Source organism: Stegostoma tigrinum, chromosome 7 (assembly GCF_030684315.1).
Source record: "Stegostoma tigrinum isolate sSteTig4 chromosome 7, sSteTig4.hap1, whole genome shotgun sequence".
Lineage (NCBI taxonomy): Eukaryota > Metazoa > Chordata > Chondrichthyes > Orectolobiformes > Stegostomatidae > Stegostoma > Stegostoma tigrinum.
The window spans coordinates 37,359,201-37,380,241 of NC_081360.1; the positions used below are offsets into that span (position 1 = coordinate 37,359,201).

The 21,041-nt window shown below is 39.8% G+C and overlaps 1 protein-coding gene across 1 annotated transcript in view; it reads left to right on the forward strand.

Moving 5' to 3' along the window:
- The window catches only part of col5a2b (collagen, type V, alpha 2b), a 273,485-nt gene that overhangs the window by 208,932 nt on the left and 43,512 nt on the right, over positions 1-21,041 (forward strand). The window contains exons 32-43 of the mRNA XM_048534084.2: positions 595-639; positions 728-826; positions 1,600-1,707; positions 1,804-1,857; positions 2,736-2,789; positions 2,982-3,035; positions 5,790-5,843; positions 7,603-7,710; positions 7,820-7,873; positions 12,379-12,432; positions 13,083-13,244; positions 17,057-17,164. Of these exons, the coding sequence (XP_048390041.1) occupies positions 595-639; positions 728-826; positions 1,600-1,707; positions 1,804-1,857; positions 2,736-2,789; positions 2,982-3,035; positions 5,790-5,843; positions 7,603-7,710; positions 7,820-7,873; positions 12,379-12,432; positions 13,083-13,244; positions 17,057-17,164 (954 nt within the window). The remainder of the gene's footprint in view (positions 1-594; positions 640-727; positions 827-1,599; positions 1,708-1,803; positions 1,858-2,735; positions 2,790-2,981; positions 3,036-5,789; positions 5,844-7,602; positions 7,711-7,819; positions 7,874-12,378; positions 12,433-13,082; positions 13,245-17,056; positions 17,165-21,041) is intronic.

A 21,041-nucleotide genomic window follows, 5' to 3' on the forward strand; every position in this document is an offset into this window, starting at 1 on the left:
TGATTGGGACTATATCACCGTACCTTCACTGCCAATGAGTCAAAATCCTGGAACTCACTACTTAAATGCTCTGTGGATGTATACACCCCAAAGGCTGCAGTTTTCAAAAGGCAACTCACCACCAACTACCCAGCCTTAAGCAATTCAGGATGGTAAAAACGCTGGCCTAGACAGCAATGCCTACAACTCATAAACAACGTTTTCAAAACAATCTATTCATTAATGTTCTGTTAGAAGAACTGATGAATAGCTGGGAATAAGAGACATTTGAATGAAACTATGAAGAATTCCTGGATATACTTAAATACTCTGGATAAAATTCCAGTGCTCAAAATTGAAATTTCAAAGAAAATTCTTAATAGAGGCACAGAAGATTAATAGTTTGAATTATTGTTTATTTTTCATTCTATAATAAATTAATTACAGTACATCTGGTCCTAAAAGAAATGAGAACTAATATTTTTACTTCAGCTCTGGAAGTAAAGAGTGTAAAATATTTAGTTCCATTTTACACAGTAGAATAATATAAGGGAATGTTATATTGTGTAAACAATTTTGTTAATATCTTTTTTGCCTGCATTTGTATCTTGACAGGGCATCCCTGGGGATCTTGGTCCAATCGGCCAGTTAGGCCCAAGAGTAAGTACACTTGCAACATGTTGTGGAACATATGGGATGTAGTTAAGATAACAATCTGTTGCTGATATTATTTGATGAATTGTTGTAGGGTGAACGTGGCATTCCAGGTGAGCGTGGCTTACCTGGCCCTCCCGGTCTTCACGGCCCAAAAGGTATTCCAGGTGCTGCTGGCAAGGATGGAGCTAAGGTATTGTTACACTCTGATTATATCTGCCAATTTCCACTCACTCAATTAAGCTTTGATGTGCAACATGAGTGACTGCACTTAGAAAAATAACTAATTGAATGAGAAGCCATTTGGGATATTCGGGGAACTGGGATAGTGCATTATGAATGGAAGTTATCCTTCTAATTCCTTCCACTTCTCTCATAATCATTGGATCTATGCCATGACTCCACTGGCGTTACTGGCCCTTTTTGTGTCTTACGCAAATGACCAATATTCATGTTTGATTCCAGTAAATGATGACACCAGGCATCAACAGCTGAGCAGAGACATGTCCTCATTTGATATGTATTGACTCAGATTTTACCACAGTCATTTTTGTGATGTAGAATCTTGCTGACATTTATTTCCTGTCCTAGCATCAGCATGTTAGGGCCTGTTGTTGAATGAATACTTTGTCCCATTGAGATTAAACATTTCCGAACAGGCCAAGATTTGAACTTTGCCCCCTCCCCCCGACATAGTCAATGCCTCAATAACCTGTGTGTTTATTCTGTGTGGATTTGGAATCCATTGTCTTACTTGTAATGAGCTAATTTCAAATTGTAAGGTGTTACATTATTGGCTTCAAGATCATATAAAATATGTGGGAATTCTTTGATGGAAAACACAAAAATTAATTGTTGTGCTATTTACTTAAGCAACTTCGAACTGAGCTCCAATTACACCAACCATACTTGAGTGCCCTATTAATCACCACGTCAGAAGTACTTAATTTTTTTCTTTTATTTTAGGGTTTTCCTGGACCTGCTGGCAGTCTTGGAGATCCAGGTCCTCCAGGTCTGCAAGGAATGCCAGGGGAACGAGGAGCTTCTGGGCCTTCGGGTCCTAAAGGTGAAAGAGTGAGTAACCTCTTGCATTGCACGTGTGTGTGCATGTTTAATTCCAATGATTTTGTGCTGAGTTCCTGTCTAATAGTATTTATTTTCCTATGACAGGGCGTTGGAGGTGAAAAAGGATCTGAAGGCAGTCTGGGTAATGAAGGTCCTAGAGTAAGTAAACTCTTCATTTTTCTCTTTTTTTTGTTTGTGGGTATCCATTAATTAGCACAACTTAATTGTGAACATCTATGCAAAAAATGTTAGAAATAAAATTATTAACATGGCAGATCCATTTGAGGTCGAGGGTTGTGTTGGTGGGATGATTGGTAATGGGATAGGATCATGCAAAAAGCCACCTCACTGCTGCAAATGTGCATCTCCCCGTTGACGCTTGCTAGGCCCATTTCTGTTTGGTCCGTCCTAATGTCTGCAACAGTTAGGAGCAGGATGTGAGTCCTAGATCCTCAGTGTATTTTTCTTCATAGGCCCCACGATACTAGTGCTCTTGTGGCCACTATATGAAGGATATGTAAGTACAAGATCAAGGAAGTGTGTAAGAGATATGTTAATAGATGAACTAAACTAGATGGATATTCATGTGCAGCATCAATTCCAACAAAGATCTGTGGGGCTGAATCGCCTATTTGTAAGCTATACATTTCTGTAAAAGTCTGTGCCATGCTGGTATTAGTCCTGAGACATTAGGCCCATGCAGGAAGAAACATTTTATCTGCTGCATGTTCTGACAGTTAGTTGCTGACTGTTTAATCAGGCTGGCAGACCAGAAGCATGTTGACATAATGAAAAAGGTACCCTAACATTAAATGGGACAAATGGAGAACTTTTAATTCTGGGTTTCCCACCTGAAAACCCTCCCGATTCCTTTCCCCTGCCACTCTTCATTCCTGTTCCAGCTTTGGGTAAATATCAGGACCTGTTTCTCTCAACTCTGTCAGAGGAATAAAATCTTCCAGCTTTTGTTGTTTGTTGTTGATTACTTATGTCAATAATTATGGTATGATTTTTTCCGTACTATGTTTTTGTAACAGGGTCTGCCTGGTCCTCCTGGTCCACCGGGTATTGCTGGTCCTGCAGGGATTAAGGTAATAAATTATTATAGTCACCTTAAGTAAAACAGTGCATCAACTGCACCATCTTATTATCATTTATAGTGCCAGAGAACTTTATGGCACAAAGCAAATAGGCTATCCTTTAATGTAAATCTTGATTTTTACTGTGTTTTTATCTTATAAATGGTAACTCTCCTTTTTTAAAATATAAAAAACAAATTGCAGGGTGAACCAGGCTCTGTTGGACTTCCTGGCCCTGTGGGTTCTCGTGGATCTCCAGTAAGTAAAAATTATAAATGTAGAATTTCTGACGAAGGGTCTAGGTCCGAAATGTCAGCCTTCCTGCTCCTCTGATGCTGCTTGGCCTGCTGTGTTCATCCAGCCCTACGCATTGGTATCTCAAATGTAGACTGTAATTATTTTCCAGTTCATCAATAGCTAGAGCTGAAGGGGACTAGCCCAGCTACCTGGAGGTGAACTCCTGGCAGCAGATCAGCAGGCTAGCACACCATGCTGTATATAAATAAAAGTACACACATGCCCACATATATATACACACGCACTTTACTGTTATGACCACATTAGAAGATCTGAATTGACTTGCCTCTTTATCCTAAATTGATAACAATATTGTTTGAATAGTCATACTTTACTATGAGAAATAAGTCAGACAAGTTCTTTAAGTTAACTAGATTTGTTTTTAATAAATCTCACGGATGCAAAGATGCAGAAATAATGAACAAATGTTTTAAAATGTACGAATTTGCCTAACTACTCAACAATAGAAACCAACACACACAACATCCCATAAGCATGCAAAATTGGATAATATAATCCTGCAAAGTATTCGATTTTAAGACATAACTAAGTAATAAGTAAAGTTAGAAAATAAAATTATTCACAGATTGTCCAAGGCCTTAAGGAATATTTTTCAATGTAGCTGCTGTTACTGGGTTGCTTTACACTGGAACAATTGCCTCTGTAGTTGCGGCTAATGTTATTTTCTTGGTCTCTTGGAGACTGTAGAGTTGATTTGAAATTCTTCCTTAATAATTCTGTTTGTCAGCAATAACGTTTTCTAGTGGGCCTTCTAATCATAAACACTTAGCTTTGAGATGCCTTATATAAAAAAAGGGTGTAAAATTTTTGTTTTGCTTTCAGATGCCTGTTGTACTCTTTCTATCTCTTAGTAAAACCTAATCTATTTTTGTATACATCAGGTTCTGGGTTATGTGCTCTCTCATTGACTTAGTTATAGACTCTATGGCTCCATAAAGCAGTTTGTGTCCTTCAGAAATGCAACTTTGTGGTTAGTGCAGACATTGCCTTTTGGTTTGAAATGTGCACTTTTAAAAAAATGTTCAAGATATACCTACAGTTAGCTGAAAATGTGTATACTTCCAGCCAATCATATTAGAAATGCATATCTTCATAACTGCATTAGAAAAGTTTGGAAGAAGGGTTGCCTCTGTTTTGACGCAATTCTCCTTCACTTTCTTTGACTTTTTTCCCCCCCTGCTGTTTGTGGAAACACCTCAATCTTCAAAGCACTGCCAGCCACAATTAATTGGATGGTGACCCAACTTCTAGTCATGAATGGGCCACTTCAGGAAAAATTATAATAAGTCATTGTCTTCCACACAGTATAGGCTGTGGCACAAACTTGAGCCCATGAGCAAGGTTCAAATGGCTGCAGGAGACCAGATTGTGCATCAAATTTGAGTCCATATCCATAATTCTATTGCGCATAACGAGTTTATTTCAAGCTGTTTGATCACTTTTAAACACCTTGACTGGTGTTGGTCATCATCTGAAAGTCAACAGGTTCATTTAGTTCCTGAGAACTCCATTGCTGCCTTGAACCATTCTAAATTTTCAATGGCAGGTTTATTTTGTCGCATGTAGGTGTTTTTTTTCTGCACTATACACTGTGGCACACCAATGTAATTCATGCATTTAATAGCAATTATATAGTAAAAATTTTAATAAGGGATCATTGGCAAGTTATATGTAATCATTTGAGGTTTACAGTCTTGGTGCATTCAGACATTATCAACATTGCTTAATATGTTCCTGCCTTGACTGCAAATTTACCAAGAATCTCATCTACATGTATTGCCCTTGTCTTCTTTTAATTAAATATGGATATATGATTGAATGTGTGATACTACAGCCTGCATACAGAGGATTTTTTATTTTGTTTGAAGAATCATCTCAGGAGGGACAATGTTGCATTTTGATGTAGAGACACATCAACAATTTAAGGAGCATGAATTGAATTGAAAACACTGAATCAGAGAGATTGCATTTTGCAGCAAATGCTTCAATTATCAGTGGATGAAAGACAAAATAAGAAATTGTATAAAAAAGTTCAAGCATTTAGGTTGCAGAATGCATTAGTATTAAAGGTTATGGAAAGCGTGAATGAGCTCAAAGGGCAACTAGACATTACTCTAAAGAAAAGAAGAAATAGTACAACATGTTAGATATTGTGTAAAAACTTTTGGGCCTTGGAACAGTCTTTCTATGAAGTGAGAAACTGCTCTGCAATAAGACATACAGAGCACAGTGTGGAAAGAATTAACTAGATTTGAAGAGTGAAACGTGCACGTAACAGTCTTTTCACAATGATATGATCACATAAGATCAGATATAAGGCTTGGTATATCTTAGATTACTATGTACAGTTGATTATGATGTTAACAGGCAATAAACAAAGTTCTAAAGATGCCTTAGTCTCAAGATAATTCTGGCCCTGGTTGTCTTTACCACCAATCTTTGTTAAACACAAATCCTGAGATCTGGCCCTAAAACCACACGATTAAAGAGAAAATACAAGTAGGTCTGAAAATTAAATTTTAAAAATGGTTGCAATGATATTTCTCTGTTTTTCAAATTCAACTGAAATGTGTATTGCTACAACAGAAACTTTCAGATCAGAAGTAGTTTATGTGACATTACAAGTAATGCCTTTACAAATCTCTTACTGGTCTGAGACGTTTCAGAACTGAGCCTTCCATTTGCCTTTCTCAGGGATCTCGTGGTGAAGCTGGCCCCACTGGTGCTGTCGGATTTGCTGGACCACCTGTGAGTTCCTTGTGCCTATTTAATTTGTTTTAAATCACACGGTTACTTGAAGATGCGTTTTGCATGAACAGTTGTTGTTAAGCAATTAATCACATCAATCACCTCACTTCATTGAACAAATTTGTTTTATGGGCATACAGTTTTGATAAAGACAACTGGAAAATGTGGAAATTACTATTATTAATTACAGTAACTACACAAGGTCATTAATTTATGCCTCGCATAATTTGTCAATAAGCAGCATAGATCTGTATAATAGCCAAATTGCATTTATCAACCAAGACCTCCCAATATATGAAGGTAGACTGGTTAATAAGGTTAGATCACATGGAATCCATGGGGCGGTAGTCAATTGTATACAAAATTGGCTTGAAGGTAGGAGTCAGAGGGTGGTGGGAGAGGGTTGCTTTTCAGACTGTCCGTCTGTGACCAGTAGTCTGTCACAGGGATCGGTGTTTTACATCATTTATATAAATTATTTGGATGCGAATAAAGCAGGCATAGTTATTAAGTTAGCAGAATACACCAAAATAGGTGGGATAGCGGACAGTGAAGAAGATTATCTTGGAGTACAAGGAAACCTGTTCAGATCAGCCAATGGGCCAAGGAGCAGTGGATGCAGTTTGCGTTAGATAAATGTAAGGTATTTTGGTAGGCAGATTAGGGGAGGACTTATACTGTTAATTGTAGGGCCCTGGGGAGTGTTGCTGAACAAAGCGACCTTGGAGGGTAGATGCATAGTTCCTTGTAAGTGGAGTTGCAGGTAGGCAGGGTGGTGAAAAAGGAGTTGACACGCTTGCCTTTATCAATCAGAGTAGTGTACAGAAGTTGGGATGTCATGTTAGGCTGTGCAGGGCATTGGTTAGTCCACTTTTAAAATACTGCATTAATTTTAATCACCCTTCTATAGGAAGGATGTTGTTAAGCTTGAGAAGATGCAGAAAAGATTTACAATTAAGTTGCAATGGCTGGATGGTTTGAGTTATAAGGAGAGACTGAGTCAGCTGAGACTTCTTTCCCTGGAACATCAAAGGCTGAGACTTGACCTTATGGAGGTTTATGAAATCATGAGGGGCGTGGATAGGGTGAATAGCCAAGGTTTTTTTTCCTGAGGTGGGGGCATTTTAAAACAAGAGGACATAAATATAAGGTGAGAGGGGAAAGATTTGGAAAGGATTTAAGTGGTAACTTAGTCACACAGAGGGTGGTACATGTGTGGATTGAGCTGCCAGAGGAAGTAGATGCTGGTAAAATTACAACATTTAAAAGGCATTTGGATGGGCACATGAATAGGAAGGGTTTAGAGGGATATAGGCCAAATGCTGGCAAATGGGACTCAGTCAGATTGGTATGTCTGGTTGGCTTGCATCAGTTGGACTAAAGGGTCTGTTTATGTGCTGTATGATTCTATGATTCTAAATAATGAGTGGGTTGAGGTGTTGAGCCAAATAGTAGGATAGCCTCAATCCTGACTTTTACCTGTTATTCATTCAGTTTGCCCCATTGAGAAATGTAAAGCAAGAAATTGATCATGACATAAGTTAGATAAGAGGAAATCTAATGAGGAAACTCTTTTGCATTGGTGAAGATATCGCAGACCAGTAAAAGAAATATCACCCTATTCCTCTGCTCTGGAAACTCAAATTTTGGTGAAAGTATGATTATGTGCTGAAAAATGTATGTATCAGCCATAAGATAATTTTTCTATCTATTGTGCATTGTATTTAGCCACTAAACTATTCAATTTTATTTGAAACAGGGTAATGATGGACAGCCTGGAGGTAAAGGTGAAACTGGTGAGCCAGGCCAGAAAGGTGACGCTGGTTCCCCAGGACCTCAAGGACTAGCAGGATCCCCTGGCCCACCAGTAAGGATATTGCTAAAGCACTTACTAGTATGATAGAAATAATTAACAGTTTTGTTATGATTATGAATGATGTAGTGCATCACTTATCGCTTCCTAATTCATTTCTTAGGGACCTATTGGTGTCCCAGGTTTAAAAGGTGGACGTGGCACACAGGGACCGCCTGTAAGTATAATTTTCAAAAATTGTTTTCTCAGCTTTTCGCTTGATATCAATATTTCAATCCTTGATGTCCTTCATACCAAGTGTCATAAATATATTTAGCTGGAGAGTGGAAGGGAAGGTTTGTTATTTTCTAATGTGTTCTTTCAAATACCATAACATGCTGCATGTATGAATTCTGATTCTGTAGTAGAGTTACTGTAATTCTGTAGTTGCATATAATTCTGGGATTTACAACATGACCTGATCATAAATAACACTTCAGAATTTACCTGGTGCAATCATCCAAACAACAGTTAAACCTTGGCCCTTACTGGCTATGCTTTTTCTCTCAGGTAATGGATGACACTGGGAGCACTGGATTTGTTGTGCACCTTTTTGCTTTGATACTGGGATAATGACTTTGTCTGGTGCTGCTGAAGACTGTATTATGTTAAAAATGAGCAGCGTATGTTCAAGTTGGAATGTTGTGTAAATTAGAGAAGAACATTGAAGGCCATGTGACTGTGACAAAAGTAAACCCAGTAACCTCCTCGCACCCCCCAACAAAATTGTTTTTTTGGCTGTCTGTGGGGTTCGGTATGGTTCACAACACTGTCCTCCTTAAATGTCTGTCCACCGTCACCCAGTCGAGGAGAGCTCATCTCAGTTAATTCTAATCTTATCTATCTAATTATAGCTAGTGTATTAGCTGCAATGACTCCAGTTCTTGGTCTTGCACACTTATCCCTCAAAAATCTATCTATCTGCTTCCTCCTATTTCTTGTGTACATTTCTTGGTGATAACTTCCAAAACAACAGTTTAATCTCGATATATACATTGATGACACCCAACTCTACCTCACCACCACCTCTCTCAACTCCTCTACTTTTGCTAACTTATCTCATAGCTTATCCAACATCCAGTAATGGATATGCAGATATTTTACTACAGTTGAATATTAGGAAGATTGAAAACATTTATTTTTTGCCTTTTTTTCAAGCTACTGACTTCAACCATCAGCCTGGAAATAGTCTGTGACTAAGCAAATTGCTTCCCAAATGTCTGCCTTACTGAGATCGCATCTGGAGTATTGTGTCACTAAGGTTTTGGAGTAGATCTACAGCTTGGGTTGCAGGTGTTGAGGTTGATTGTCTCGCCGAGCTGGTTTATTGTTCCGCAGATGTTTCGTTACCATGCTTGGTAACATCCTCAGTGCAGCCTCTGATGAAGCGTCGGTGTATTTTCCTATATGGCTTTTAAACTCTGGGGTCGGTTGCGATGGATTGCCTCACTTCCGGGTTTCCTCCGTAGTGGAATGTATATGGGTTCGAGTTCAAAGTGTTTATTAGTAGCCTGCTTCGCGGAGTGCCATGCTTCCAGGAATTTTCATGCTTGCCTCTGCCTAGTCTGTCCCAGGATATTGGTGTTGTCCTGGAACAGGCTAAGCAGAGACAAGCACGAGAATTCCTGGAAGCATGGCACTCCACGAAGCATCCTATTAATAACACATTGAACTCGATCCCATATACATTCCACTACGGAGGAAACCTAGAAGTGTAGCAATCCATCGCAACCGACCCCAGAATTTAAAAACCAGGTGAGAAAACACGCCGACACTTCATCAGAGGCTGCACTGAGGATGTTACCCAGCACGGTAACGAAATGTCTGTGGAACAAAAAACCAGCTCGGCGAGCCAACCAACCTCAACGTTACTGTGTTCTATTTTGGTCTCAATGCATAAGGAATGGTATAATGCATTATAAACAGTTTAGAGGAGATTCACACACTGATTCCTAGAATCAAGAGGGCATCTTCTTAGGAAGTATTGAGTAATTTAGGCCTATAGCTATTAGAGTTTCAAAAATGAGATGTAATCTTGGTGAAGTATTCATGATCCTGAGGGAACTTGAGAGGGTGGCTTCTGAGAGGAAGATTCCCTTATGGTGAGTCCCAGAACTATAAGGCAGAGTTTAAAAATTAAGAGTCTCTTATTTAAAATGAAAATGAAAAGACATGGTTTACTCTGAGAGTAATTAGTCATCGAATTCAATACCCCAGGCTGCAAACAAAGCTGAGTCATGGAATATTCTCAAGGCTGGGTCAGCTAGACCTTTGATTGGCAAGGGAGCCCAGGATTATGGTGAGCAGACAGAAAAGTGTTGAAGTCACCAGTCAGATCAACTACAATCTTAATGAAGGGCAGAACTGGCTTGAGAGGTCAATGGATCTGCTCCTACTCCTAATTCACACGTGTCACATGTGGCAGCAAGCTGAGCTGTTGATCATGTATTTAGGCCATCACCTAAGACTGCCTATTTCCATCTCTGTAACATTTTCCGACCACCCCTGACTCAGGTCCTCTACTTCTGAAATCCTCATTCATGTCTTTAGAGAATTTCAACAAATTCCTGGCTCCAGTCCCACAATCTACCCTTTGTTTTCAGAAGCCATCCAAAACTCTGTTGTCTGAGACCATCAAGCTCTGATCCCCTGTCATCTTTATGCTCACTGACATACATTGGCACACATTCAGTCAGCAGCTTGACTTTAAAATTCTCATTGTTATCGTTAAATGTCTCCCTGGCTTTTTTCCTCTGTCTCTCTTTCTCTCTCTCTCTCTCTCCCCCTCTCTGTTGTCTCCTATAACCCCCACAACTGTCCAAGATATTTGTGCTCATCTAATTCTGCTGTCTTGAGCATCTAAAATTTTACCACATTAGTGACCTCACTTTCAGTTGCCTTAGCCCCAACTCTAGAATTCTTTTTCCCTGTACTGCTATGCTTCTCTTTCTTCTGTTAAGATACTACTATTTGACCAAGTGTTTGTGATTTGACCTATATCATCTTGTGTGATTTGGTGGGGAAGCTTATATTATGACACTCCTATGAATTATCATGAGATACTTCATTGCATTAAAGATGCTATACAATTGCCCATTATTGTTGTTATAGTGAATCAGTGATCTGCTTTTGTTCTTCTCGGTGGTAGAAGTCAGTGGGTTGGGAAATGCTGTTAATTTAATATTTATGAGTTATTGTAGTGCACATGCTGCAGTGCACCAATGGGTGTCCTTAGCCCTGTTTAGCCATAGCATTTCATAGAATTCAGAGATGTTGTCGCAAACTCCCAGGTCATTTCTAAGCTATTGTGGAGCAATATTACCTCACTCCTGGTGGATCTTCCTGGTGACTGAACAATGTACATCCAGTTCACCCGTGCGGTATTTACCAGATCCAAAGCTTGAGCTAGTATTGATCAGCCCACCTGGAAATATTCTTACCTGCTATGGAATGTTTGGAATGCTAAACCAATTTGGATGGTTTAAAGACTGAGTTGCATTCTGTGGGACTAGAATCACAAATGGGCCAAACAACCATTCACTTTTATAGCTCAAGAAACTACTAAATAAAGATAAAAATGTTTAAACTATTTTTTTTTCTCAGCACTTTGTTTCCATCATCTTCCCTTTTCGGTAAAATTATGCCTCAGTTTTATTTTGAACTGATTCTTTTTCGATTTGTTTTGTTCCGGCATCTTCTGTATCATGTTCTCTCTTGGTTCTCATCATTTTAGAGGCAGTTTCCAGGCAGATAAATGGCCTCAAACTGACTGAACACGCCCTAAAATGTTTTTATTCAACCAGTTTAGTAATAGAGGTTCAAGGATATATACACTAAAGTTTCGATATAATTTATTTACATCAAATTGTGATTGGTCCGTTCTTATCAATCATACTGATGATGTGGTCATGCGCGAATACTCTAACCCATGTATACCAGAGTAAGAAGTACAACTAGTTATGCACCTATATAACCAAATATTTGTTCTGAAGTGAATTTATCTTGTTTTATATTGTTAATTCAAAATCAAACATTTTTACTTAATTATTACTGACATATACATATATTTCTGGACTCTTCAGCTTTAAATTAAGCTTTAACACATCCAACAATGGGGATTTTTTTGAATGGTGGGATTTCTGTGTTGCATTTATTACCTGGAGGTGGGATTTCCCCTTTCTCGGGGGAGGAACTTGTACCTCAGATATTGACAGCTTTGCAGTCCCAGGAAGACCACCATGAATGTTGGCTGCCGCTGAGAGAAGGCAGACCCTAGAGTCTAAGTGCAAGGAGCCCTTGCTGTTCCCTGCACTGTCTTGTGTCTTGCTGATCCATACTAAGGCTAAATTTGAGATGTAATCTGACAATAGCCCTGTACAGTTTAATCTACTTTCATGATCTGCCGCTCTGCCCTTCCTATAGGTTGCTAGACATTAATCTCTATCCCACCATCTTTGTTGCCATTCAAACTTAATAATATTGTCCCTTTTATTACCAATCCTACACTAGAGTTATATTAAATCTCTTACTGTTCAGCTAATTTTTAATAGATCTTTAGGATAATTGTATAAAATTTTGGTTCACTTGAGAATCACAAAAGGATTAACAACGCCATCGAAAATATTATCAGAATACATTTGATCTTGACTATAACTATGAAACATTTCCTCTGTGTAATCCTAGGGTGCCACTGGCTTTCCTGGACCAGCAGGTCGAGTTGGACCACCAGGAGCAACTGTAAGTAATGAATTCTGAGGAAGTAATTCATCACTGGTCATAAAATGTGAGAGATTTCTGCTGGAGACTATGCCAATGGCCTACAATGTACATAACCTTCCTTGAATCAACCTTGACATCCATTTGTGCTTCATTTTCAAATAATCATGTAAACAACAGAGTGAGTGACATTAACTTCAATAGTGAAATAACAAAAAGGAATTTTCTCCAGAGCTCATTCAGTTTGTGTTCAGGCTACTGCTGGATACCATCCCTGCTGATGCACGTCTTCCCTCAGAATCCCTCAAGTACCTGTGAGCTTAACCCCAAGATCTACAAGTGGGTGTTTCAGTCGCGTGTCATGATATGAGTGTCATAGCATAAAACTGGTACCTGTTATCCGAGTTAATCTGATGCTATTCAGTGACTAAAAAATGAAGATTTTGGTATTAATGTGGTATTTTTCAGTGTCAAACAATACTGCTGAAGGAAATATTCCCGCTAAATAGAATGCAGCCAAAGGTGTGCCGGGTTTGGGCCACTCAATCAGCTATCCCACTGTTCTGTTAAGATAACCTCCCTCCCCAGTATCTAATAAACTAAAATTTGGGGAATAAGAAGATGTTGGCACATGTTAGAAATTATCTGTGCCTTTCCTATCTCTTTCTCAGGGTGACCCAGGTCCGATCGGTCCCTTAGGGGCTCCTGGCAAAGAAGGACCCCCAGGTCTTCGGGGTGACACTGGCCCACCTGGAAAGACTGGTGATCCTGGCCCTCCTGGAACGCCTGGTATCCCGGGTGATAAAGGTGAATCTGGAGACGACGGTCCAACTGTAAGTACTGTTAAGTTTTAAAATTATAATCTAAAATTAATTAGTACAGAGTGTTTCTTGTGCTGTTATAGGTAGGCATGGTATTAATATTTTAGTCATCAAAAGTAAAATTTCTCTCTGTCCTGCTCTTCAGCTTTGAAGCTTATCTAGTTCTGCAAATAGGCATGATAAATGCAATCTATATTTTCCATGATCCATACACACAAGCAGAATTTAACTTCAAAAATAATCAGGTGCATTTGGGTCAGGTTTGAGATTGAAATATGAAGCACCTGTTTTTCAGAGTCAAACTTACCTTCTGTGGCTTTAACCGAAGATGGAGGGTGCTGTTAATGCATTTGAAGAAGACAAGTGCGAATGCCAGGCTGAGAGCTGAACGGTTTCAACAATACCTCAGTTTCCAGAGTCTGAGGAATTTGACTGTTTTATCAAGGCAAGGACTTGTTGGATTCAGGAGGTTGTTGTCTTCACATTTATCTCCTGGATCTAGCTTGAAGAGCCTTGACACTCTGTAGATCCACCCATGCTCCTACACCCCCACTAATAAGAGGCTTCCAACGTCCTCTGTATAGCCCCTAAACCTACCCACTGAAACTCACTTGCCCCCCCCACTTCCTGACTTGTCCCCTTTTCATCCCTCTCAAGACTTTTAACATCCCTCTAGCATCAACAAACCAACTGGTTGGCCTCGAAACTCCTGTGTGCATGGCTTGATCTGCTTTCCTCCTGATCCTCCTGCTGGTTATCCATCTCTTTTTACCACAGATTCAAACCCTCTTCTCTGCCTTAATGAGTTGATATGCGGCCTTCCCTCCCCACTTACTAATTGATTGACCCAATTCCTCTCTCTCTTCTGCATTGACTTTCTTGAATACTGTGGGGTCTATCACTGATTGAATCCCCACCAGGCTAGGGGGCCTAAGCTGTCCATCAGGGAAATGACTGCCTTGTCACCAACATTTGGTGGAGTTAAAGATCCTGATTTAGACACTTATAAGCCACACACCCCTGAACACTACGGACAATTTAGCATGGCCAATCCACCTAGCCTGCACATCTTTGGGCTGTGGGAGGAAACTGGAGCACCCGGAGGAAACCCACGCAGACATGGGGAGAATGTGCAAACTCCACACAGGCAGTCGCCCAGATCGAACCCAGATCCCTGGCGCTGTTAGGCTGCAGTGCTAACCACTGAGCCACCGTGCTGCCCCAAGAAATAGGCCGCCCCGGGACTTGAACTCACACCCCAGCGGTCACATGGGCTCTCCATACTTTGCGACCAACCCATTACCTTCTCCTTCCTCCTCCTCAAGCCTAATGGTATATAACATGGATAAAGTTGTATGTGATTTGCTTCCATAGCAAAAGGTTTTCCTGAAACTAGTTGCTAGTCTGTCATCAAAGTCTGTAACTTGAGATGTGCCAATTCACATCAAGCATGATGGAGCAGGAGATTGTCCTACTCTTACTGTCTGCTATACCAGAAGCATTTACAGGTTGATCATTAGGCTGTTTGGTTTGTCTATGACCATTCCATGGTTATCAAGTCCAGAGTGGGGCTTGGATTCAGAGCTTCCCACTGTGCCGTACCTGTGCCAGAGTCTCCCTTAATCAACTGTCGGTGAGGAAAAGACAAATCTACAAAAATGTTTTATCAATTACTGTTTCTTGTTATCAAGATGTTACACAGAGTAATAAATGAAAACTGAAGTGTTTAGCTGGCTTTGCTACTTCTGTGGGTTCATTAATCAACCAAATCCCCAGCACTGAGCTGCTGGCATAGGTACTATTCAGCCTCTTACAATGGAAAAATGTGCAACCAAATATTATTACTGTTTGCATGTATTATTTAAGGAGTACAGAACTACATATTTTTACACGTAATGATCATTCCTTGTAATGCTAGGAATTTAATACAAAAGGAAACTAAAAATGTGTTGGCCTGGAAGTGCAAGCTTGCATAAGTCTGTAAGCGTAACAAAGGAACCAAAACTGTCTATTTTTCAGGAAGAGAGATTTGACACATGCTGCCAATGGATAACAAGGAATAGTAGCAGAAATTCAATATTCAAAGACATATAGATCAGATCTTGAAAGGTTCATGTAGCAGATTGACCGGAGATTTAGGAAATATCACCAAAGGAGATGTGACAGGTTCGTTCAGCTCACAACCCTCACAGAAAGGACAAAAGCAAGCTCAAGAAACTTGCATTTCAATAAGACAGATGCAATAACATGAGAATGAAAGTCGAGCGCATAAGGAATAAGATATCGATCTAGAACAGGATGGCAAGTCAGAATTGATTGGAGTTATTATTCCATGATTTAGTAATTTAAAACAGTTACTTCAAACTGAGCCCCTAGAATTTTCAAAAAGAATTAGTTCATGCCAGGATAAAACTTTAATCTTGTTACGCTGTGTTTTTGAAGTAGTGGTGAATTTAGTGAAATAATTATAACCAGGTGAGTAACTGTGTTGAAGCAGTTAACTGTGCAATTAGGTCTGCAACTCTAAAATGGCACTACCTTCTGTATAAATTCAGCAATTAGCTGTTCATATTGGATGGATTGCTTATGAGCTGGAGCGAGGGGATTTGAAAATACTTTACTCTGAATAATTTATTTACATAAACAAATAGAGGTAAAATTACGCACACATTCGTCAAATAATATTGGTAGAAATTCGGAGATAATAGGAATTGCAGATGCTGGAGAATCCGAGATAACAAAGCGTAGAGCTGGATGAACACAGCAGGCCAAGCAGCATCTTAGGAGCAGAAAAGCTGATGTTTCGGGGATGAAGGGTCTCGGCCCGAAACATCAGCTTTTCTGCTCCTGAGATGCTGCTTGGCCTGCTGCGTTCTTCCAGCTCCACACTTTGTTATCTTGGTACAAATTCAGGTGTGGTTCCACCTATGGTGTGAAATTCAAGAGAGTTTATTTTGGTTGCAACATTGAAACAGATCCATAACATAAACATTCTTTTCACAACATATTGGGAAACTAAACTGTCAATTACAATCAATGTGATGATCCGTTAATCTGATTGATACTGAAAAGATTGGAAACTGTGAGCAAATTTCTGAAGATATCCCTGTGTCGAAATGTAGAAGTTGATGATAGACAAGGAACAAATTCAGCAACAACAATCATAGTAGTCCCGAGTGTATTGCTGGCTTCAGCCATGGTGCTTCACTCTCAGCTGCGTGTTGCTGCTGTTCTTCCTCTGTGGCCATTATAGTGCATATTTTGTAGATTTGGGGTATACTCATTGGGTCAATGCATTAGAAGCAGGAGTTGAAAATTCTGGCGTTTTTGTTTCTGGATTCTGGAGGGTACCTAAATTTTTTAAGAAAAAAACAAATCACAAAAGTAAGTTGCTGTTGATCTCCGGAAATCCCAGATGTGCCTAAATCAGGTGAGTCTGCATCTTGCAGCCTCGAAGTTCTAATTAGCTGGTGGGAACACTGCTACTCATTTACATAGCCGTACATTGGATGTGAATGACCAGCTCTCACAGATTCCCAAAGAGTTGGGGGAGAACTATGCAAAGCTTCAAGGAAGCCTGAACTTTTTCTGCATGGCAAAATGTTATGTGCATTCACTCACATGAGGATTTCACCACACTTAAGTCATTATTATGTTGAAACTTTCATATTTAGTATAAGCTGCCAGCCATAGCTGTTTTGGACTATGTTCTATGGGATATTAACTGCAGCTGGATCTTACATGACAACCTTGTTTTCCAACAATGGCTGTTTCTACAATGGTTAATTGGTGCCCTTCTGACCTGTCGCTGTTGCAACTTTCAGGGTCCAGATGGTCCTCCAGGTCCACAAGGTATAACTGGACTAAGAGGACTTGCAGGCTTGCCAGGTCATCGTGGGGAGAGAGGCATGCCTGGCTTGCCAGGGCCTGCTGTGAGTATTATTTCATTAACATTTTCATTCCTTTTCCATTCAATTTAGGGTGCAGCATTTCTGAAGCTATAAATATTTGCACAGATCTGAAAGTGACACTTAATTGTATTTTATAACAATTGCAATTGAGTATTCAGCTACTTCATTTCCAAGACTTTATTTTATATTCTCCAAGATGAAAAGGTTTCTCTAGCTACTAAATTATAATTACTTTGGCAGTCTTCGATATCTTGCTTAGCAGGAACCATGAGAAAATACTTGCCCAGCATAGAATACTGACATGTAAAGAAATTTTGGGAATATGTTGTGATATTGTTAATCCCATTCAAGTTTTGCCACGTGGAAATTCATATCAATGCCTTTTTGCTTACTCTTTAATTGAGAATAGAACATTCTGTCTTGTCAATTATAACATGTGTAAACACAAGGACTATTAGATAAGAGAGAGCAGACAATAAGGACTGCAGACGCTGGAAGCCATAGTCTATAGGTGTGAGGCTGGAAAAGCACACAGACAGTATCCAAGGAAAAGTACAGTCAATGTTTCAGGCCAAAATCCTTTATCAGGATTGGGGAGGGTGAGAGGATCCCAGAAATAAATAGAAGGAGGGGTTAAGGGCTAGGTAAAGTGTAGGAGAGGTGGTGATATATGGATGCAAGTAGGAAATTGTAGAAAGTGGGAGGAATCGAAGGAGAAATTATTGAGGGTGAGGACCGGTTCAGCCAAGCGAATGAGTGTGTCATTGGAGGGGGACTGGTTGGGCCTTCAGGAGAGCTTTTAAGCCCTCTGTGTAGGGGATACAGGCATAAAGGGATTGTAGGACCATGGTGAAGATGAGGTGTTAACGACCGGGGAATTGAAAGTGTTGGAAAAGGTGGAGGGCATGGCCTTAAAATTGACTTCACCAGCTTCAAAATCCCTCCACCCCTTGCCTTATTCTCTGTCCAGCCCTCCCCCTCCTGACCTGACTTAACCTGTCTATCCTCCTCCTCACCCATCTGCTCCAAATTTCTCATAGACCAATCACAATAATTCCCTACCTGCATCCACCTATCAGAATCTCTCCTACCCCCAGCCTCAGTCCCTCCCTCTATCTATTTCTGGGTTCCCCTCCCCCTCCCAAGTCCTGACGAAGGGTTTCAGCCCAAAATGTTAACTTGCCTGCTCCTTAGATGCTGTCTGACCTGCTGTGCTTTTCCAGCCTCACACCTTTAGACACTATTAGATGAGAGTTTGAGATATAAAAATAGGTTGGAAAAGCTGGGATTTTTTTCATTGGAGCAGAGAAAGTTGAGGAGGATCCGTGTTGAGGTTTATAAAGTCACTAGCGGCATGGTTAAGGTAATAACAAATGCCTGTTCTCTAGGGTGGAGGGGTTCAAAACTAGGGGGCACATTTTTAACATGAGAGGAGAAAGATTTTCAAAGGACATGAAGAGCAACATTTTTACATCGAGAGTTATTTTTGTGTAGAATGAACTGCTAGAGAAAGTGTTGGACCCAGTTACAATTAATGCAATTAAAAGACATTTAGATAAGTTTACGAATAGGAAAGGTTTGGAGAAATAGGGACCAATGGTAGGCATTTGGACTAGTTTAGTTTGGTAAAATGGCTAGCATGGACTGGTTGGCCTGAAGGGTCTGTTGCCATGCTCTATGACTCTGACTTGATAACTTTATCAGTGTCCATTTGAAACAAAAACAGGAGGTTTATTTATTTCAGATACTACCATTGTGATCATTGCATGATGCAACGATGATGGCGCTGTCGACTAATCATGGCAATCGATATCTATCACTTAATTTAAAACAAACCCAAACATGAAGCAATTTAACCCCAATGGTGAGAGTCATAGACTCAAAGTGATTTGTTCCTCCAAGACATTTTAGTTCCACTGCATGTCATGTCTCAAATGACACATGCAGCACTGTACTTCCTATACTTAGTATGGAAGTAATTATGTTACTTATCAAGTCATAACTTTTAACCGCAACCCAGTTAATTTTTGACTGAATGCTTGAAAGATTACAGCATTTTAATGGCTAATAATTCACACTGGAATATTTATTTTGGCAAAGTTATGTTCTCTTGCTACATGGATTCATAATGTAGATGTTAACTTTTAAACGCATTTAGTTAGGTTGATTTTTGCATGCTGTGTATGATTTAAATCTCTACTTTTCCAATTCTGGCCTCTTATGCACTCCAATTTTGTTACCTCCACCACTGTTCAGGCATGCCTTAAGTAATCTGAAGTTACTTTAGACTGTCTATCCAATAGTTTGCAACTGTCTCCATATTGGTAACAGTTAACCTTGTCTAATTGTAATAGATGAGAAATGGATCTAGAATGATAAATATCTGAGAGGCTGGTAAGCTCCACTGTCTAGAGGGCTATCATGTAGTGTCACAAAGCACCACAATACAGGGTTCAATCCCTGCTCTGCATGAAATGAACTTTGGCATCCCTCTGCTCACCCTGTATTGTCATAAAATCATGGCATGCGCTGTGACTTGGAAACCTTCAAATAATCAAGGATGTTACCTGGCGAAGAACAAGGTTAGGAGTCTAGACGAGCAAACCGCAGGATTGAATGCAATGTATCAATGTGAAATGCTGAAACATTGTAAAAAAAATTATGTTTTATATGACCTAAAATGAGAATAAAATAAAAGGTCCTGTAGACAGACTTAAGCCTTGTCAGTTCTCCTTTCTTCTAATAATGCCACTTGTAATCCTGCATCTGCCAGAAGTCAGTAGAAAGATCAAAGTAGCATATTTTTTTACAAAGCTGTAGCATCAGAGAAGAAGCTTTAGGCTTCTTTAATGCTTGCAATATGTAATCCATCAAAATAGGCTTGCATTCCTATATAGCTACTGAGCACTGGAAATCCCTTAGTAAACATTTCCAACTCTCTACCTCTCTTCTACATTAAGGCACATTTTGGAGCCAACCCCTCTGTCCAGATGTTTTGTTATCAAATTGAATATTTACTTGTCTCTAGGTGTTAAATTTTGTTTGGTAATGGTCCTGTGGAATTTATTTTGAAACTTTACAATTTTAAAGACAGTATGTAAATAAAAGTTGCTGCTGCTCTTTGATATATGCTTCCACAATTCATGTGAGAAGCATTGTTCGAATATACCCATATATTAGTTATATTTTCTATTTTAACTTAATTAAAATGTGTAAAATGTTGTCTTGATTGGGAAAAGAAGAATTGATGAATGCTGGAAAAGTGCCTTGTCAGCTCGAGCCTCCTCCCACTGTTTTACCTGCCAGCAATTAGGTCAAGTGGCATCTCGGCTTTGCTGGCATCTTGGGGAAGAGGGACGTGCCTAATGTTTGAGGACCCTATGCCCAATGTAGATACTCACCACCCCTCCCAACTCATGATATTCTCTCATTTCCATCATGTTGCACCAGCCCATGTAGTGGAGAACATAATCCCCCAAACATTACCACAGGCAGCTACCAGCTTGACCTTGGCAAAGCCTCAAATTAACCCCTATGTCCAACTCCATCTCTCCTTTGGTATTACAACTTAATTGCAGTCCCAGCAGCGGCCACCACTCCCAGTAGCGCTGCTGTGATCAGAGACTCTTGACCATCTGTTTCTATTGGAGACTGGTGTTCTTCCCAGATGGGGGTACAAGCCCAAACTCAAGCATTGAATGGATCTACTGGCTGTAAAATCAGCTGAGGGGTGTTGCAGCCAAATAGAAATGGACTGGCTTCAGACATTTAAGCTGGGGGATGTCATCTCCACCTCTGTGTAAATCTGTCTCCCACCACTGAAAAGATTGTTGTTCTGAAAAGATAGCTGAAAGAGAAAAACTCACATAGCATCAAGTTGAATGTACCAATGGAAGCC